Source organism: Sus scrofa, chromosome 1, assembly GCF_054392235.1.
Source record: "Sus scrofa isolate SSC_HxYL_T2T_F1_AM1 chromosome 1, Sscrofa_HxYL_maternal_Yorkshire_Landrace_v2.0, whole genome shotgun sequence".
NCBI lineage: Eukaryota > Metazoa > Chordata > Mammalia > Artiodactyla > Suidae > Sus > Sus scrofa.
In genome coordinates, this window is record NC_139383.1 from 216,163,966 (window position 1) to 216,183,368 (window position 19,403).

At 33.9% G+C, this 19,403-nt stretch overlaps 1 protein-coding gene across 10 annotated transcripts in view; it reads right to left on the reverse strand.

The window, feature by feature from the left end:
• CNTLN (centlein) overlaps positions 1-19,403 on the reverse strand; it is a 326,291-nt gene that overhangs the window by 2,666 nt on the left and 304,222 nt on the right. For all 10 annotated transcript variants that reach the window (XM_084984605.1, XM_084984594.1, XM_084984632.1 and 7 more), the window contains 2 exons: positions 12,027-12,212; positions 10,954-11,031 (listed from right to left, as the gene is read on the reverse strand). In XM_084984605.1, coding sequence (XP_084840731.1) covers positions 10,954-11,031; positions 12,027-12,212 — 264 coding nt within the window. The remainder of the gene's footprint in view (positions 1-10,953; positions 11,032-12,026; positions 12,213-19,403) is intronic.

Genomic DNA, 19,403 nt, shown 5'->3' on the forward strand with positions numbered 1-19,403 from the left:
TACTCTGAGTCTAAGATAGACTGTGTCTATAAGGCTATATCTGGAGCTTCACACATTTGTCTTACTTGAAACTTACATCTAAAGAAAGCATACAGGTGAATATAAGATACACACATTGACTTAAAAACAGCTTTTATTGAGAAAAAGAAAAAGCCCTACCACATTAAATATAAACATACTGCATATGCATTTCAACTTCAGAAATGTGAAAATGAGGGGAAATTCAATTAGAATCAAGGAAAAAGAGTATGTTAGATTCTTTTCTGGAAGATAATGATACAGCAGATCCTTACTCTGACAAAATTGCCCTTCTGGGATGCAGAAAAGAGTTATATTTGGTCAAACTGCCTGTTTTACAAATGAGATAATTTAAATTCTCAGGGCATTAATATTACATGTTAAAGAAATACACACGAATGGCAAAACTATTGGTAACTTTCTTTCATTTTGACTAAGGCACTCAGTAGCATATGCATTCCTATCAAAAAAGCAAACAAACTGGAGTTCCCGTCGTGGCGCAGTGGTTAACGAATCCGACTAGGAACCATGAGGTTGCGGGTTCGGTCCCTGCCCAGTGGGTTAACGATCCGGCGTTGCCGTGAGCTGTGGTGTAGGTTGCAGACGCGGCTCAGATCCCACGTTGCTGTGGCTCTGGCGTAGGCCTGTGGCTACAGCTCCGATTCGACCCCTAGCCTGGGACCCTCCATATGCCGTGGGAGCGGCCCAAAGAAACAGCAAAAAGACAAAAATAAATAAATAAATAAATAAATAAATAAATAAATAAATAAATAAAGCAAACAAACAAGAAGAAAATAAGCTCCCATCTCTTCCTGGTAGAAACAAAAGCAGAAATGAGTGTTTACAAAAGTTGTTCTAAGAAAAAAGGGTTCTCTGATCAAATAAGTTTGGGAAACAAACCAAACTTTAAAACATTATTTTATTAGAGACTCTGATGTGCTAATGGTACTGTGTTTCTCCTAGAGGGCAATGTAATACCCTAAGTCCATTTGTCTGCACTTTTTTCATGGCCTATTTATGATGGTCCGTGATCCATGGAACCCACTTTGGGAAACATGCTGGTTTATGATTTCCTGTGTAATAATGGCAATAAATAAATAAATAAATAAATAAATAAATAAATAAATAAATAAAATATAAAGTATCCTAGCATTTTACCGGGCTACAATGTCCTGATATTAATCATCTTATTTGCACATTTCATTTTCAAGTTAAAAACTAAACCTACTTTTATGATCTTTTGATCTGAACAATTTTCAGCATATCATGTACTTGGACATTTTGCTTCCCTCTAAAAAAATATATCTCAAGAATCTCTCTTCCAGGAAGCAAGGTGGAACAAGAAGTCTGTTTACTAATTTATTGCTGATACCCCTTTTCTTCTCTTCTTCTAGTTCCCAATAAAATGGAAAGCCTCACAGTTAAGCACAACTTTTTGTCAATCCTGTTTTATTGGATTGTAAGCTTCTTTTAAGCTCTGTATAGAGGCTAACACTTTATGGATTTCAAAAAGCAATCAATCCTTTCATCAAGATGCACAGCATGTGCTCATCCATCTGCCTTGTAGGCTCTTCTACTTTTCTCTACAAATAGGTCAGAAAAATATTAGTACCTGTCTTTATATCATATGAGACAAACGTTCATCTATCTTTCAACGTAGTTTATATATTTTGATTCAACTTTACCATTTTCCTTCTTAATATAAAAGTTCCCACTTTTTTCTCTAAACCCAGTGTTCTACTTGTTGTTTATAAATTATAGTTCATTGGCAACCATCAATCCAGCTTTCAAAAAGGCCTTAAAATTTTTTTAATATATTAAGGATCAATTATAATTTTATAATAATATGAAAGTAATGTAATTTCATGGTAAAATAGTTAACAATTAAAACAAAGTTAAAGGAAGACTAAGGAAAAAATGGAATTATAAAGTATATCATAAAATATACTTATCATTTTCAAATGAATAAAGTAACTTACAGTAACTGTTAACCAAGAAATTTTAGTATACGTCCCTTCTACTTTGCAAATAGTTAGAGAAGACTCAGTACATACTCAAACAATGAATACACTAATAGCCTTGATTTTTTTCACATAGCTTCTCAGGAGTTCCCATTGTGGCTCAGCAGGTTATAAACCCCGACTAGTATCTATGAGGATGTGGGTTCGATCCCTGGCCTCACTCAGTGGGTTAAGGATCCAGCATTGCCATCACCTGAGCCATAGGTCAGGTCCAATGCGGCTCCGATCCTGTATTGCTGCGGCTGTGGCATAGGCTGGGCAGCAGCTGCAGCTCCAATTAAACCCTTAACCAGGGAACTTCCATATGCTGCAGGGGCGGTCCTAGATAGCAAAACTAAATAAAATAAAATAAAATAAAAATAGCCTCTCTTACCAATTTTACACTATTCATCTACTTGACAAGCTTTTTTTCATAGTCCAGATAAAAATTTCTGCTTAGACCAGGATGAATGAACAAAAAATTTCGTTTTTAAAGAAAGATTTAAAATGGCATTTTAAGTTAATTATTTATTTTAGTTAATGGAGATTTTCCACATATCACAAAAGTTATCATTGATTCTTAAATCTCGTAAATTATAGTTAATCTGAAGACTAAATAGAATATAATTTAATCTACAGTGATTCCAGAAAGCTTTTAAAAATCTTATGGTACCACACAAATGTCAATTCTCAGTACAGAGATCTAGACTGGATAGAGTTACCACTAAAACTACATTTAAAATACGACATACCTCGGGAAGTGCTTTAAAAATTCATGCTTGTTTGCCATATTTTTTAGAACTGCAAAATGTTTTAAAAACACTAAGAAGACCAAAAAATCTGAACTTACTGCTACTTTGGAATCTAGATTAAGTACAGGTTTATTTCATACAGACATCCTGGAGTCTATTCAATTCTCTATGCATTCTGGAGGGAGGTAAGGCACCCCCAGAACTCCCTCAAATACAGAAAGAAATCACAACCATTCTTTTACTGATAGAATTTTGGAGTTGGATTGAAGTGGCAACCTGACTAGTCAACAGCTAAGATCTTTTCTCACTAGCCCCGTCAAATATATATATGAAACAACAAACCCAACAAATATGCTGCCTTGAGTTTCATCTCAGATGGTATGTGCTGGGGCTTACAAAGTCCAGAAGGTCTGCTGGACTGAACTGCACAATTTCTTTACTTCTCTAGCATCAAAAAGGAGAAGTGATACTTCCTAGTTAAATCATTGCAGAGTTATACAGGCTTGAACTCTTCAGCACAGAGGAAAAATGGACAGGGGAAGAGCTGATACTGCATAAGATTTCTTGGTATGGAAATTTAATAGGTTTTGCTTGGTCTCTACTGTAAAGTGGGTCCTCCTGGTCATTCTGGCTCTCCCTGTGGCAAAACGTGAGGTGTCTTACTGGAAGGACTTGCCCTGAATTCACAGAGATTTTAAGCTTCTCTCATGTGTAAATGCCTGCAGATGTTTGCCTTTAGGAAGTGGTATGCCACTGACACAGCCTCAAATTTATCACTCACACTTAAAAATTATGGCTTTGTTTAGAGGTGCGTCTGTATAAAGTTAAGATACGAATAATAGTTGCAGATGTTGGAGAGTTACCTTGGAAAAATAACAAAGCCTCAAATCCATAATTGTGAAACACAGATAATTTACAGCATCAGCACTAACTGCAATGTGCTCTTAATCATATAAAGCTGAAAAGTTTTGTGTTGAAAGAAAAGAACTGAAATAAAGGCAACTCTTTATAAATCTAAAGGACAAGATTAACATTTTAACCATTTTCATTCCTGTTTTGGTTTGAAAACTATTACAAAAAGATTCTGCTTTTAAAATAAAAACTGACTTTACTGGAGTTATACTGAAAGTAATCTAATTAAATTTTATTATATCTGCTTTAACAAAGAATGTGATCTAGTGATATTTTGAGAGTTTAGTAAAAAATACCAATGTACTTTATTATAAAATTAAAGGTGCAAAATTTGAGATAAATATTTATCCACTCTATTATCTTAAAATTAAAAGATTGCACTTGTTAAGATAACCAAGCATGCTATGAGAATAAACAATTCATTTTTAATTTAAAACTGACACTAAGGAGTTCCACTGTGGTACAGTGGGTTAACGATCCAGCTTGCCTCTGTGGCATTGCTGATTTGATCCCTGCCCCAATGCAGTAAGTTAAGGATCCCACATTGTGCTGCTGTGGTGTAGGTCACAGATATGGCTCAGATTCAATCCCCTGGCCCAGGAACTTCCATATGCCACAGGGGTACCCAAAAATGGGGTAAAAAATAACACTGAAATTTGAACTAAGTTTCCTAAATGTTGTTTATATTTCTGGCACATATCATCTATCTATCTATCTATCTATCTATCTATCTATCTATCTATCTATCTATCTATCTATCTATCTACCTTGGAGTTCTGCTGAATATTGAAGTCTGCATCTGCCTTTCTCAAACTTTGGTAAGACTATACTTTGTTTTCCTTTTCATTCCCCCCCCCCAATTTTCTTTATAGTGGTAAAATACACATGGCATAAAATTTACCTTTTAACTTTAATGACATACATCTTTTTTTTTTCTGATATCATGAATGTGGGCTTGAAATTGCTAAATTAAAAAAAATTCTGCTGAATGAAGAATTTTCAACTCTTCCTAGTTTAGCTAAATGTGAAGAGTAAGTCTACATGGGTGACCATGTGTGGGCTTACGTGTGTGGAGAGATTGAGTATGCATGTGTGTGCATGTCACAAGTGTGTTATAAGTGCAACAAAGTAAATGCCTTCAGGGTTGTAAAGAAAAACTTTCAGTTAACCTTCAGGCTGGAACCACTCTATGAAAGCCAGGGAGATATATGAAACCTCCTCACTGCCATACTGCAAGGCATTCTATAGAAGGTAAGCATATCTTGCAGAAAGGGCACTGGGGAAAAAGCCATTTTAAATTTCAGCATTTGCAAGATCTGAAGCAACTAATAGGAATAGGGATATTTAAAGCTAAAGAAAAGCCACTGATCTAAGTCTGTACTTTCAATTATTAACAACTGAAGGCAGAAAGACAGAATTTTTGATATGACCCCAACACAAAAAAATGATTTATACAAAATGGACTAAAATGGACTGAATGAAATATAGAAAAAGGATTAATAAATAACAAAGAATAAGGTAACAATAAAACAAAAGTCAAGGAGTTCCTGTTGTGGCTCAGTGATTAATAAATCCAACTAGTATCCAGGAGGACATGGGTTTGATCCCTGGCCTTGCTCAGTGGGTTAAAGATCCAGTGTCGCTGTGAGCTGTGGTGTAGGTCACAGATGTGACTCGGATCCCGTGTTGCTGGGGCTGTGGTGTAGGCCGGCAGCTACAGCTTTGATTCAACCCCTAGCCTGGGAACCTCCATATGCCCTGTGTGTGGCCCAAAAAGACAAAAACAAAACAAAACAAAAATCAAGACATGTTTTCTAGCCATTCCTAGCTAAGAGTTTTTTCATGTAAATTCTCATAAAGGAAAATTTTTGGTTATAAATGTGTATTATTTGTTTTATACAAGTATACATATTTTAATATACATATCCATAATTCTCTTCAAGCTAATTGTTTAAAAAAATTACATAGTTTATAAATTTGTTTACTGTCTTCCATCAACAGAATGTAAGCTCCATGAAGGTGGTGATTTTGTCTCTTGTTCACTGCTGTACCTCCAAATCTGAAACATTACGTTACATGCTGCAAACACTTGATACATGTTTTTAAAATGGATTCCACAGCTTGGGTTCAATTTTATCTCCACTAATTCTTTCCACTGCCCTTATAAAGTCAAAAGTACAGGAGTTCCCATTGTGGCTCAGTGGTTAACAAATCCGACTGAGAACTGTGAGGTGGTGGGTTTGATCCCTGGCCTCACTCAATGGGTTAAGGATCCCATGTTGCTGTGGCTGTGGTGTAGGCCGGAGGCTATAGCTCTGATTAGACCCCTAGCCTGGGAACCTCCACATGCTGAAGAGAGCGGCCCTAGAAAGGGCAAAAAAACCAAAAAAAAAAAAAAAAAAAAAAGTAAAAAAATAAAGTCAAAAATACAAAGAACTATATCAGATATTATTAAGGTCCCCAAACAAAACTAAATGACCTTTATTATTTTAATTTTGAGGAGTAGAATGGACAGAAAAAATAAACAATATCTCTTAGAGTGCAGAGTATAAATGATTCCTTCTTGTTTGGATATATGAGGAAGTAATATCAATTAGAGTACATTGGAGGGACATTTCCTTATGTGCCAAATGAAAGGAAACATTAAATATGAAATAAAATAATTTATCACATTTATTCATAGTTATGGCCAGTAGACAGAAATTAAAATTCAAATGCATTTAATGCAATCTCTGCTAATGGTGGGGGACATAGCATATGTGATAAGTTTATTGGATTTACTTTCAAAAGTATTCTTTTTCAATATGTATCCTATTAAGGAATTCATTTTTTAAAGTAGATATATAATTTACATAACACAAAGTTCACCATTTTAAGGTGTAAAATTCATTGGTTGTACAAGGTTGTGCAACCATCACCTCCATCTAATTCAAGCTGTTTATCACCTCCAAAAGAAACCCAGTCACTGTCCATCTTCTCCCATCCCCTGGTAACCACCAATCTACTTTCTGTTTTAATATGTTTGCCTTTTCTGGACATATCATACGAATGTAATCATACTGTGTGTAATTGTGTTTAGATTCTTTCACTTAGCATAAGGTGTTCAAGATTCTTCCATGCTGTAGTAGGTATCAGTACTTCATTCCATTTTATGGCTGAATAATATTCTACGTTTGCATATACCACATTTTGTCTATCCATCCATCACTTGATGGACCTTTGAGTTCCTTCCACTTTTGAGTTATTATGAGATATTATTGAACTGCTATGAACATTCATATAGAAGTTTTTATATGGATTTATGTTTTCACTTGTCTTGGGTATATACCTATGGGCGGAACTGCTGGATCATATAATCTCTATTTTTAACTTTTTGAGGAACTTTCAGACTGTTTTCTACAGGTGTGGCACCATGTCACATTCTTATCAGCAATGTGTAAGGGTTCTAATTTCTCCATATCCTCTCAACACTTGTTATCATCTGGATCTTTTTGACTGTAGGCAAACCACTGTGAAGTAGTATCTCATTTTGGTTTTTGGCTTGCATTTCCCTAATGGTTAATGATTTTGAGCATATTTTCATGTGCCTATTGGCTATTTGTATATCTTCTTGTAGAAATGCCTATTCAAATCAGTTTCTTTTCTTTTGCTAAGATCTAAGAGTTTGGAATGTGTTCTTAAATGGTTAAACTGGATGAACTAATGAAAAATTGTGAGTCCTTGAATATTGTTATTGAAATGTATCTACTAAATTTCTATGGCTTCAATCATTAACTTCCTCTCGCTACCAAATCTGATCTTTAGATCCCTAAAACTCTTCAAGGTTTTCTCCTCATACAGGGTATTTAACACATTCATCTTTGGTTTCTGTTTTCTGACCATTTCATTTAATCTCAGTACTGCTATGGAGTCACTATAATGTAGGTAACATATATCTCATCCTTTCTATTTTTATGGCTAGGGTACATGCAGGTTCCCATTGCCCTTTGTGTAGACTAACTTCTTGCTCCCACTCTCCTCTCCCTTCAACCATCCTACATACTGCTCTCATGTATCTCTCTAAGCACAGCTCTGATTACATCATTTTCCCGCTCAAAAGCTTCTAAAGTTTGATTTCAGCCTACTTTCCTTATTTCTGTTTTTTTCTCCCACTCCCTAAACAACAGAAAAACTAATTTTGGGGCGTTCTCCCATCCTATTATAATAATTAATTTGCTTATTTGTCTTTGTCATAAATTTTAGGGTTTAAAAAGTGTACTAATGCAAAAAGATGAATTAATACAAGTAAAAATATTCAAAGATATTAAAAAGCAGCTAGCTATAAAAAATAAGAGTAGACATTAGAACAACTTTTTTTCAGGTGATTCTTACTACTAGAAATCTGTGAGGACAAAGGTTGGGGCAATTAAGGATTAAATACTTTAAATTACCAATTGTATCAGGACTACTTGAAAGGAGGACATAAATTTGCAATCTGTATTAAATATAGACAAGTTAACTTTTTATTTTTATTTTATTTTATTTTTTTGGCAATGCCCATGGCATGTGGAAGTTTCTGGGCCATGGACTGAACCTGCACCACAGCAGTGACCCAAGTCACAGCAATGACAACACCAGATCTTTAACCTGCTGAGCCACCAGGGAACTCCTAGGTAAGTTAAGGTTTTAGACTTCAATTTTCATGCACTTCTGGCTAACAGTACCAGTAGATATATTATTGTGGAGTCCCATACTGCCATGTTACAGAACAGCTGTTTATTTTGTGGTAAATATTTTATCAATATAAAGTTTAATCAAATGAATAGAGAGAAAATTTTCTTTAACAGAAAACTACTCTGTGCCCTCTTCTTTAAATGAAAGATAAAAGCACATGGCCAGATTCACTCCTATGTCATACTTCTGTTGCATATACTGCCCACACAGAGGGAGGACATCAAAGGGAAGCTTTCTTATAATTTTATCTTCAAAATATTTTAATAATCAAATGTCAATGTTGAATTAATTAGGGTTTTTTTTTTAAGGGAATGTGCTCAATTATTCCAGAGCTTCAAGATCATGTAACCTTGGCTACATGTAGCTGTACTCCATAAACTAAACAAAATGAATGAATGAACATATTTATACTTTTGCCCACAAAAATCCTGTGAGCATAACTTAGACTCTCAAAAACTGATGGAAAAAGAAAACCCTTTCTAAAATTCAGGACCAATATAATTGCTAGAATTTAGAGAGAAGAAAAGTAGGCTAGAAAAACAAGAGATGTTTTCTATTTTATAGATTTTTCTCTTGGGCATAATTATAAAGTGACATTCAAGTGCAACCAATGAAGTCCCTATTTTTTTCTCACAAAATTCAAAGACATCAGCAAAACTACCTATGTCAGTAATAAAAATAAAAAGTCTTTGACTTTTTAAATGTTATCATACTGTCACAGTGGAATAAAATTAGCTTGAAAAATGATCTAAAGGCACATGATGCAGTTCATTATGTGTAACAGCAACAGCAGCGGTTTCCCAGTGTTCATAACGGCTGCTCCATTAAATTTACCTCCAGTCAATAATTAGGAGTCCACAAATAAACCTGGGCAATTAAATCAATACTGCCAAGCAATTATATTCCAGAGTCCAGGCTCAGTGACACAAAAAGGCACTATATCAAATTGCAGTATTAAGTGGTCTAATGCCATTTTCAGCAGGAATTTTTTTACACTAACTGGACAGAATAAGCATACATACAAATAATGTTGAATGCATATATGAATATCTATGTGTGCTAGTCAAAAAGTCAGATCTGGTGTCAATATAGCTTTAGTAAAACTTAATAAAGATTTATACATATAGATTTATTATTTTTATGTTTATAATTGATGATAAAACTTCCATATTAAAATATCATATCTACAAGTTAAATATTTAAAAATCGTTGAAAAGTTTATTTTTCATAATTTTCAAGCTTTAAAAAATAAGCTGTAACAGTCATTACGGAACTTCATTACAGAACTTCTTGGATATGCCAGGCACTGACTTGGTGCTGGGAACACAACATGACTGAGAAACGGCCTTTCTTCTCAAAAGCAACAAGGCTTTGCCCAGCACCTGCACAGCTGCACTTAAACAACTTTAGCAAAAGAGTGCCCATCAGCTTCTGTTACTATTGATAGTAACAGCAATAATGTTGCCAGATAATGTTTTAAGAATAAAGAAAATGGATACTAACAATATGAATAGTTTCATACATTATTTACTTATCCTTGACTTTTCTAAAAACACAGATACTAATACGAACACAAATACTAATACTAATACTAAATTATTTTTTGCTATTATGAGAAGTACATTTTAGCTCTTTTTAATCCAGTTCTTGTAAAAACTACACAACAATTAGGTTAGGCAAAAAGAACTCTAATGAAAAAGTTTTAGAATACATTACATGCTGTCAGTGATATCAAAACGAAAGCTGGCTATGACTAGAAAAGCAGGGCTTTCACCTGCCAATAAACTGCCCTGATCACTTACAAGAGGGGCACATCCCAGCAGACTATATGTGTATTAAAAAAATACTTGAAAGGGAAGAAAAAGTATCACACGGGTCACAGCAGCAGTCTCAATAGACCCCTCAGGGATTTCAGCTCGTCTTGGCCTTGTCATCCTCTATGCAGCTTTCCACTCGGCCCAGAAAATGTCGATAGGAAAATGTTTGAGGGGCCTCTGGTGGAAATTTTTTCATTCTTTCTGCATTGACAGGATGCCAAATCAATATTTACTTCCCACTAACAAGCTGCTCGAGGTCTCAGTAGAAAATATTGTAGAGAATGCGGGAAGACACAGTAATAAACAGCTGTCTGGCTGTGAGGAAAACATGAATTGACTGGAAACAGGTCCATAGTAAAAGGTCACTGAAACCCATGAACTCCTCAGGTGTCCATATCAACTACTAACTTTAAAGACACATAATAAAGAATCTCTTTTCCTAAGAGGGCTGAGAGAATGGATCCTTTTCAGTCTAGCAAGCATAGAGGTTGACTCAATAATTTAATTAATGCATTTGCTAAGACCCGTGTTGGCTCTTTCCCAAGGCATTTGTTTCATTTGTTAAGTCTGAAAGTACAAATAGAGGGTTAACTTTCCAGTTTGCCTGCTGGAATACTTCTTCACCTAACAGAAGTAAATAATGTGTAAGTGTTTACAGAAAGTTAGGAATCTAGTAAAAAAAACTAAGGCCTGGAATTTTTATCTACAGGTTTTAATTTATGAAGTGGAAAAATGAAATACCTGTCCTTCAAGAAGTTTCTGAATGTACAACAGCCATTCCTTGTCATTTTCAGCATCGATCTTTGTCCTTTCGATTTCCTAAAGTCAGTAAAACACTGTTATTAATTTCATTGTTATGATCTTGATCACACTGCTAGATATTGAATAAAGTGAGAGAAATACTGATAGAATTGGATTCAAAAAAAGAAAAACAAACGAAAATGGTGCAAGCTGTAGAACTGCTGTACTCCACAAACTTTTTGAGAAGCTGATGGGGGAGGGGTGCTGAAGGATGTTCTCATACAAACATTTATAAGTCTTATCATTTTATTTATTCATTGAGCAAAAATATATATGGGGAAGCTATGAGTGCCATCATCTCTTTAATCTTTCTAAACAATAAAATATCTAATATTTATGTATTAAAGTTCAGAAACTTAGCAGCAGAACAGGACTGAGTATCCTCCACAGGTTTCACAGAAGACCATATATGAGATTCTGCTGTTTATGAGGCAATAACTGTCAAAAAGCCAGTGCCCTCCCCAGGAGGTACAGAGATGCTACTGAAGACCTATATGCATATGAACATAAATTCACTCAGACAGGAGTATTTTACCCACTTTACAGCATTAAAAATCTTTGTCTTTAACTTGATCAACAATAATTTTAAATTTAGCTAGAAAAGCCAATACATTTACTACTTTAAAAAATCTCATATAGAAGGAAAAAAACCTCAGATCAATGGTGACCCAGCTAACTAAATCCATTCGAACTGGCTGAATTAAAAATACTAGCTTGCAAGATACATGATTAACTAAAGAAAATGGAGGAGACAAGAAAGGATAACTGACGAATAACAAGCAGTTCTAAAAGGTTATATGTACTGGTTTATTTCTTTATTACATAGTTAAATTTCTCTAAAGGTTTTTTTGAGTTAATACTCTTGATGTATCATTCATGGTACATTGATAATCTTGCCTTCATTAATATTATCTTCAAGATGAAATTCTAAAAATTATAAAAGAAATAAAAATATGTGCTGAACATTCAATGTGTAAAAAATCCTTTATTAATAAATATTTAAGTGATCTTACCGCTTCATCTTCTGTGTCCATTATTTCCTCTAGGTCTGACTGTGAAATGTTCAGTATAGAAGCTGCCAAGGTCTGGGCTTTATGGGTTGAGGTTTTACAAGCATTCTTGTTTTTCTGCATCTTTTTAAGCTCTCTGATTTGTCGCCTTATCGAATGGACATCATTTTGTAACTCTCTGACCAAAGCCTACAACATATTGGAAAAAATGTGGGCTCATATGGAAGTCATAAATGAAGAGAAAGCAGTCATAACATAAAAATGTGAAGATACTAGCAAATCATTTTTTTATTAGGATTACTCTGATTTTATTTATATTGGAACATAACGGATTGCTCTTTACTTATTGTCAGTATGCAATAAAAGCTCTCTTAAATGACCACTTAACCAACCTGAAGGATTAACAAATCTCTCCCATCCCTCTTCAGATTCACCAACTGCTCTCTTGGATGGTGAATACTTGGGCAGCAAGGCTACTTAGCATCATGCCAGAACACAACTACTCCCACTGGTTGAGCTGAAGCCAATTGTCAGATCTACTTATTCCTAAGTATGTATATTAGTTGTAACAGTTTAGTTACATAATTCACTTAATTACTGCATAAACTAATGAATTATAACTGCAGAAAGAGAGTTGTTCCTATTTTATCAAAACTCAGAGAACTTTGGAAGGATTTGATGAAGATAGTTGGGTAAAAGTGCAATTAAATTATGTATGGGCAAGACAGCCATAAAGGATTGACAAAAACATAAAAATCTAGGCTTGCTTCCACAGAAGTCTTTAATTTCTCCCTCTGAGAACACATGCCTATGTGTGCATAAGAAAAAGGCAGCCCTTTCTCTGGGTGGACAGAGCTCTGGAGCCTGGTGCCTGGCTTTGTAGGTTGAGAGCACTTTAGCTAGATGTTTTAGGCTGTTTTCAATCTTTTGCCAGTTTAAGCAATGTTACAACAAATAATGGTGTTCATATATACATTTTGCATCCCTAGGATATATGTCTAGAAGTGAAATGGTTAGACCTAATTTTGAAAGCTGTTGAATTCTCCTTCTCTTCAAGATTGTAACAATTTATACTCATACAAAGAACATATGAAAGTACTTGTTTCTCCATACCACTGGCAAAACATCAATCTGGTTTTTCAGGACAGTTTGTTTTTCGCTGTATTTTAAAGTCTCCTTTCTCGTATTAAAAATGAAGTCGAGCATCAACCTTAACAGATACTTATATTTCTTTTGTTTTTTTTTCTTTTTCTTATTGATTTATAGGAGTTCTTTATATTTTAGGAAAATTATATTTGTCTTTTGGGTACTTCCAATTTTTTTCATACTTTGTATTTTTCTTTTGACAGTGATTTAGTTTTATGCCAAGGAAAAATATTTAAAATTTTTAATATACTAAATGACTCTTTTCTGTTCTTATTTTTTAATTTAGTGACACTTTCAAAAGCATTCTCCATAATTTTATAAAGATATGGGTGTGTATATACTTATATGTTTAGACCATGATTTTTTTCTGCCACTTTTAAGTCTTTACTTTAAATGTTTTATCCATTTATAATCAACTAGAAAATTATTACATAAAATCACTGTTGTCCCACCACCACCTATTAATTAGCCCATCTTTTGCCCACTGATTTCATATGTGTTTAGGTCCTGTTCTGGACTTTCTATTCTGTTCTGCCTTTTTGTTAGTGAAGTTTATAGTATATTTGAACTAGTGAGGCTTTATAATAAATGCTATTATCTGATAGGGGCATCTCCCTCTTATTACTCTTCTTTCGATATTTTCTTGGTAATTTTTGTTTCTTTGATTTTCCATATAAACTTCAGATTTATCTTGTTTGGATCCCTTACCCCTAAAAATTCTCAATGGTATTTTTTTGAATTATGCTAAACTTTATTCAAAATCATGTTAACATTTTACCGTGTTGACTCTTCCTAATCAAAGACATGGTATTTCCTTTCAGTTGTTTCAGTCTTTATTTCTGTTTATGAGGATCATTTAAAATATTTCTGTTTATAGACATCTTTGTTCCTGGGCCTCTAGATTATTATTTTTTTTTTGACTGCTTCTAGTACTTATTGTTGCTTGTATACATAAAGAGTGTTAGTATATATTAAACTTACTGAAATTTCTTGTTTGTTATAAGAGTTTATCAGCTGATTTCTCCTTAGTTTCCAGGAACTGAATCATATCTGAAAATAGTGATAATTTTATCCCCTATTTTCTAATTTTTATACCTCTATTTTCTTATTGCATCAATTATTAAGTTCCTCCTGAACAATATTAAATAGTAATACTGATAGACATACTTGACTTGTTCCTGATTTCAATGGGAGTCTCTATACTCCTAAGAAATACTCTGCAAGATTTTGAGTTGAGAGCTACATGTTAATATATTAAGTAATAAATCTTAATGCAGTCTTCCAAAAATATTTGGAGGGTATCTTCTCTTTCCATATTCTGTAATAGCTTTAATGAGATTGAATCAATCTGCTCTTTACTGATGTGGTAGCACTCATCTGAATTTGACCTAGTATTTATTTCAGAGAAAGATACCTTTTTGGCAATTCATTTAAATTTTCTATTTGTTCTGAAGGGAGTTTTGGCACATTATTTTTTCCCTAGAACATTATTCGTTTCATCTAGACTTACAAATTTACTTGTATAATAGAGCTAAGTATTCTGCCATGATTTTTTTTTCTGTGTCTCTGTTTATTGTCACTTGTCATTTGTTATTTTATGTAGTTTTGTTTTCTACTTTCTTACCTAGGTAAACTAAAGATTCAATCTGTTTTACTGCTTTTTCCTTTCTTCTACAAAAAACTACTCTTGTATTCATTTATTACTTCTACATTTTTAGTTCATTAATTTATATCTCAATCTTTAAATGCTATTTAATTCTTGAGCTGAATTCTTGTTTTCATTTGTTCTTGTTTATTAAGGTAAGTACATAAGGCTATATGTTTTTTGACATTGTTTTAGCTGTATCCTGTGGGTTTAAAAGAATATTCTGCAATTCTTTTTAAAATATTTTGTAACAAATCGCACTTTATTCTTAACCCAAGGACTGTTTACTTTTAAATATGTAAGTGCTAGTGACTTGTTTTCTGGTTTTGTTATTGATTGTAGTTTTATTGCATTATTCTCAGAGAATATTGTTTATGCTATTTCTACTTTTCAGAATTGAGGTTTTCTCACCACAGCAATCAGACAAACAAAAGAAATAAATCCAAATTGGAAGAGAAGAGGTAAAATCGTCACTCTATGCAGATGACATGATACCATATATAGAAAACCCTAAGGACTCCACACAAAAACTGCTGGAACTGATCAAAGAATTCAGCAAAGTAGCAGGATACAAGATTATCATTCAGAAATTGGTTGCATTTCTCTATACTAACAATGAAATATTAGAAAAGGAATATAAAATTAAGATACCTTTTAAAACCACACCCCCAAAAATAAAATACTAGGAATAAACCTGACCGAGGAGGTGGAAGACATATACACTGAGAACTATGTAACATTAATTAAGGAAATTAAAGAGGATTCAATAAATGGAAAGATATTCCATGCTCCTGGATTGGAAGAATTAATATTGTTAAAATGGCCATACTACCCAAAGCAATCTACAGATCCAACGCAATCCCTATCAAATTACCCATGACATTTATCACAGAACTAGAACTAACAATCCAAAAATTTATATGGAACCATAAAAGACCCAGACTACCAGAGAAATCCCGAGGGGAAAAAAAAAAAAAAAAAAAAAAAAAGCAGGAGTCATACCTCTCTTAGACTTTAGCATATTTATAAACACATGCATTCATTCAAAACCCAGAAATATGTACTTTTTCCTGAGATAATTTTGTTACTTCTTTGCTTTGTCTGCCAACTTGCTTTCATTTGTTCCCATGTCTATCTTTTCTCTAAATTCTTACATTTATTTACATTTTAAACATGTGCTTTTTGGAGGAAATTATTTCATTAATATTTTTATTCATAGTAAGATATTTTTATCTGCTCCATAGCAACTATCTGGGGGTGAAACTTCTTTTTCTGTCATTTACTTTTCCTGTTTCTTTCTTCCACTCCTATTCTAATTTACTTGTGTAGACACCATGTTCATTCACATTTCAGGATTCATTTTTGAAGGAGAAGAGTTTTTCCTGTATCACCTATCTGTAGAAAGTTATGTGGCAGAGGGCATCATGCTGTGTTCCAGGCTGGTGAGATTTTATATATAATTTTTTTCTGATGAATTCCATTAGCCAGGTATTTTTTTTAATGTTTTTTTTTTGTTTTTTTTTTTACAATATGAGAGGAATCTCTTTTCTTGGCTGCTCTGAGCAAAAGCATATCCTGTAGACATGCCATGTCTGTGTTATTCTTCCATAAGTCCTGCCACCTTCTCTTCTCTGGAAGCAAACTAGTTCTAGAAAGCTCCTATACAAACCACTGCAGACTCATTCCATTGTTGAAAATGATTAGGATTTATATCTCATGTGGCCTTCATCTTCGAAGAATGTATTTTTTCACTTGAAATTTCAGAGGTCTGTAGCACCTATGTCTTAGTTTTGCTTCCTTTTGGATGTCTTCACCAATTTTGGTGTTGGCTGTTTCTCCATGTCTTCTGAAATATAGGGTTTTAGCTATGATCTAGGTTCACTCTAAAAAGGAGCTAAATTTTTGTTTCTTCTCCTTGTCTGTCTCATGAATCCACAGGAGAGAAGAGGGGGAAATTATGATTTTTTTCCCCTTTATAGTCAAGTTAGAATTTTCTAAAGTTCATTTTCCCCTAAGACTTTATTATGAAAAATTTTAAATTGCAGATATATTTATAGAAATGCATAGTGCACAACCATGTACCCACTACTATGGGCTAAAATTAAATTTTGCTATACTTACTTTATCACATATCCATCTATCCATTGGTCCATCTTGCTTTGTTGATGCTTATCAAAGGAAGTTGGAGACATTGCTATGGTTCCCCCCTAAATATTTCAGCATTCACATCACTAACTAAAGGTCAATATCTATTTATAGTTTTCATTACTATTTTTTGAAGTAAAATTTATATATGGTGAAAATGCATGTCTTAACTGTATGATTTTATGAGTTTTGAGGAATGAAAACACTGGGCAGCCCACACTCAGATCAAAGTAAACTTGGCTTGTGTCTTTTCCCAGTCAATTCCCAGCCCTAGCTCCAAGAGGCAGGCAATCATTTAAAAAATAAAAAATCAGTTCTTAACTATTGTGAATAAAATTACTATTTATAGTAATTTCATGTGTATATGTATACATGTCTTCATTTCTCTTGAGTAAAGATCTAGAAGTAGAAATGTTGAGTCATATGGTAGATGAATGTTTCATTTATTAGAAATTTCTATAGCTTTCCCCTGGAACTTGTACCACCAATGGATGTAAATTCTCCAGTCTCCACATTCTTTCCAACATGTGGTGGCTTACATATTTTTCCTTAAATTTGTTTCTAAGAATTATACATATTTTTGGATGCACTCATAGCACATGGAAGTTGCTGGGCCAGGGATCACATCCTCACCACAGCAGTGACTCCAGCCACTAGAGGGACAACACCAGACCCCCAACCTGCTGTGCCAAAAGAGAATTCCTAAGAATTGTAATTTTGATGTTATAGTTAAAACTTTTTTTTACCTCATTTTCTAATTGTTTACTGTTAACATATAAATTTTTAAATTTTTGTACTTTGACCTCGTATCCTATGGAGTGACTAAACTCCCTTGTTAACACTAGTAGTTGTTTTTATTAATCTTTAGAATTTTCTATGTAAAGAATCATGTCTCATCAGAGAAATGCATATCAAAACCACAATAAGGTATATCCTCACACCCGTTAGGATGGCTATTATGACAAAACAAAACAAGTGTTGGCAAAGATGTGGTGAAATTGAAACCTATGCATACTGTTGGTAGGATTGTAAAATGGTGCAATGTTTATGGAAAACAGTATGAAGCTATCTCAATTCATTAAAAAAAGAACTACTATACAGTCCTGGTATCTCACTTCTGGGTATATTCAAAAGAACTGAAAGCAAGGTCTTAAACAGATATTTGCACACTTAGGTACATAACAGTATGGTTCACAATAGCCAAGAGGTAAAAGTAACCCAAATGTCCACTGATGAACAAACAAAATGTGGACTATACATACAATGGTACCTTATTCAGCATTAAAAATGAAGGAAGTCCTAGAGTACCCATTGTGCCTCAGTGGAAACGAACCTGACTAGTATCCCTAAAGATGCGGGTTCAATCCCTGGCCTCACTCAGTGGGTTAAGGATCCAGTGTTGCCAATGAGCTATAGTGTAAGTCACAGACATGGCTCAGATCCAAAGTTGCTGTGGTTGTGGTGTAGGCCAGCAGCTATAGCTGCAATTAGACCCCTAGCCTGGGAACTTCCATACACCTGCAGGTGCAGCCCTAAAGGAAAACAAAAAAAAGGTGAAAAAAATTATAATAATGATATACTACACCAAGTGGACTTTATTCTAGAGATGGAAGGATAACTCAATACCAAGAAATTTATTAAGAATTTTTATTAATAGATTTATGAAGAAAAATCATGATAGTTTATATAGACGCTAAAATGAATTTAAGAGAATTTGGTTTCCATTTTATAAGAAATAAAAGTAAAATGAGTAGGAGTTCTCTCTTGGTGCAGGAGGTTAAGAATCTGGTGTTGACACTGAAGCAACCCCTAGCTTGGGAATTTTCATATGCTACAACTGCGGCCCTTAAAAAAAAAAAAAAAAAAAAAAAAAAAAGGAAAGCCTTGAGGACATTACATTAAATAAAATAAGCCAGTCACAAAATGACAAACACTGTATGATTCCACTTATACGAGTTATCTAGTAGACAGAAAGTGGATGATGGTTATCAGAGGCTAGGGGGATGGGACAAAAGGGCTGTTTAACAGTACAGAGTTCCAGATTTGCAAGATGAAAATGTTCTGGAGGTCTTTTTCACAACAATGTGAATATACTTAACACTTTTGAGTTATACACTTAAAAATGGTTAAGATGGTAGATTTTAGGTTATGTTTTCTACCACACACACACAAAAAAGAATCATATAATCTGCAACCAGAAGCATTATTACTCCTTATCAGTCTTTGTATATTTTTCACCCCTTTTCTGGAATACTGAATGCTGGAATGCTAAGCAGAAGAGGTGAGTGAACAACTCTGCCTTGTTCCTCATCTCAAGGAGAAAGTGTTTAATATCTTACCATCAGGTGTGATGCTTGCTGTGGACTTTTTGTAGACACCCTTTAACAGACTGCTCAAATTCCCTTCTACCCTTAATTTTCTGAGTGTTGTTGTTTTCGTTACCA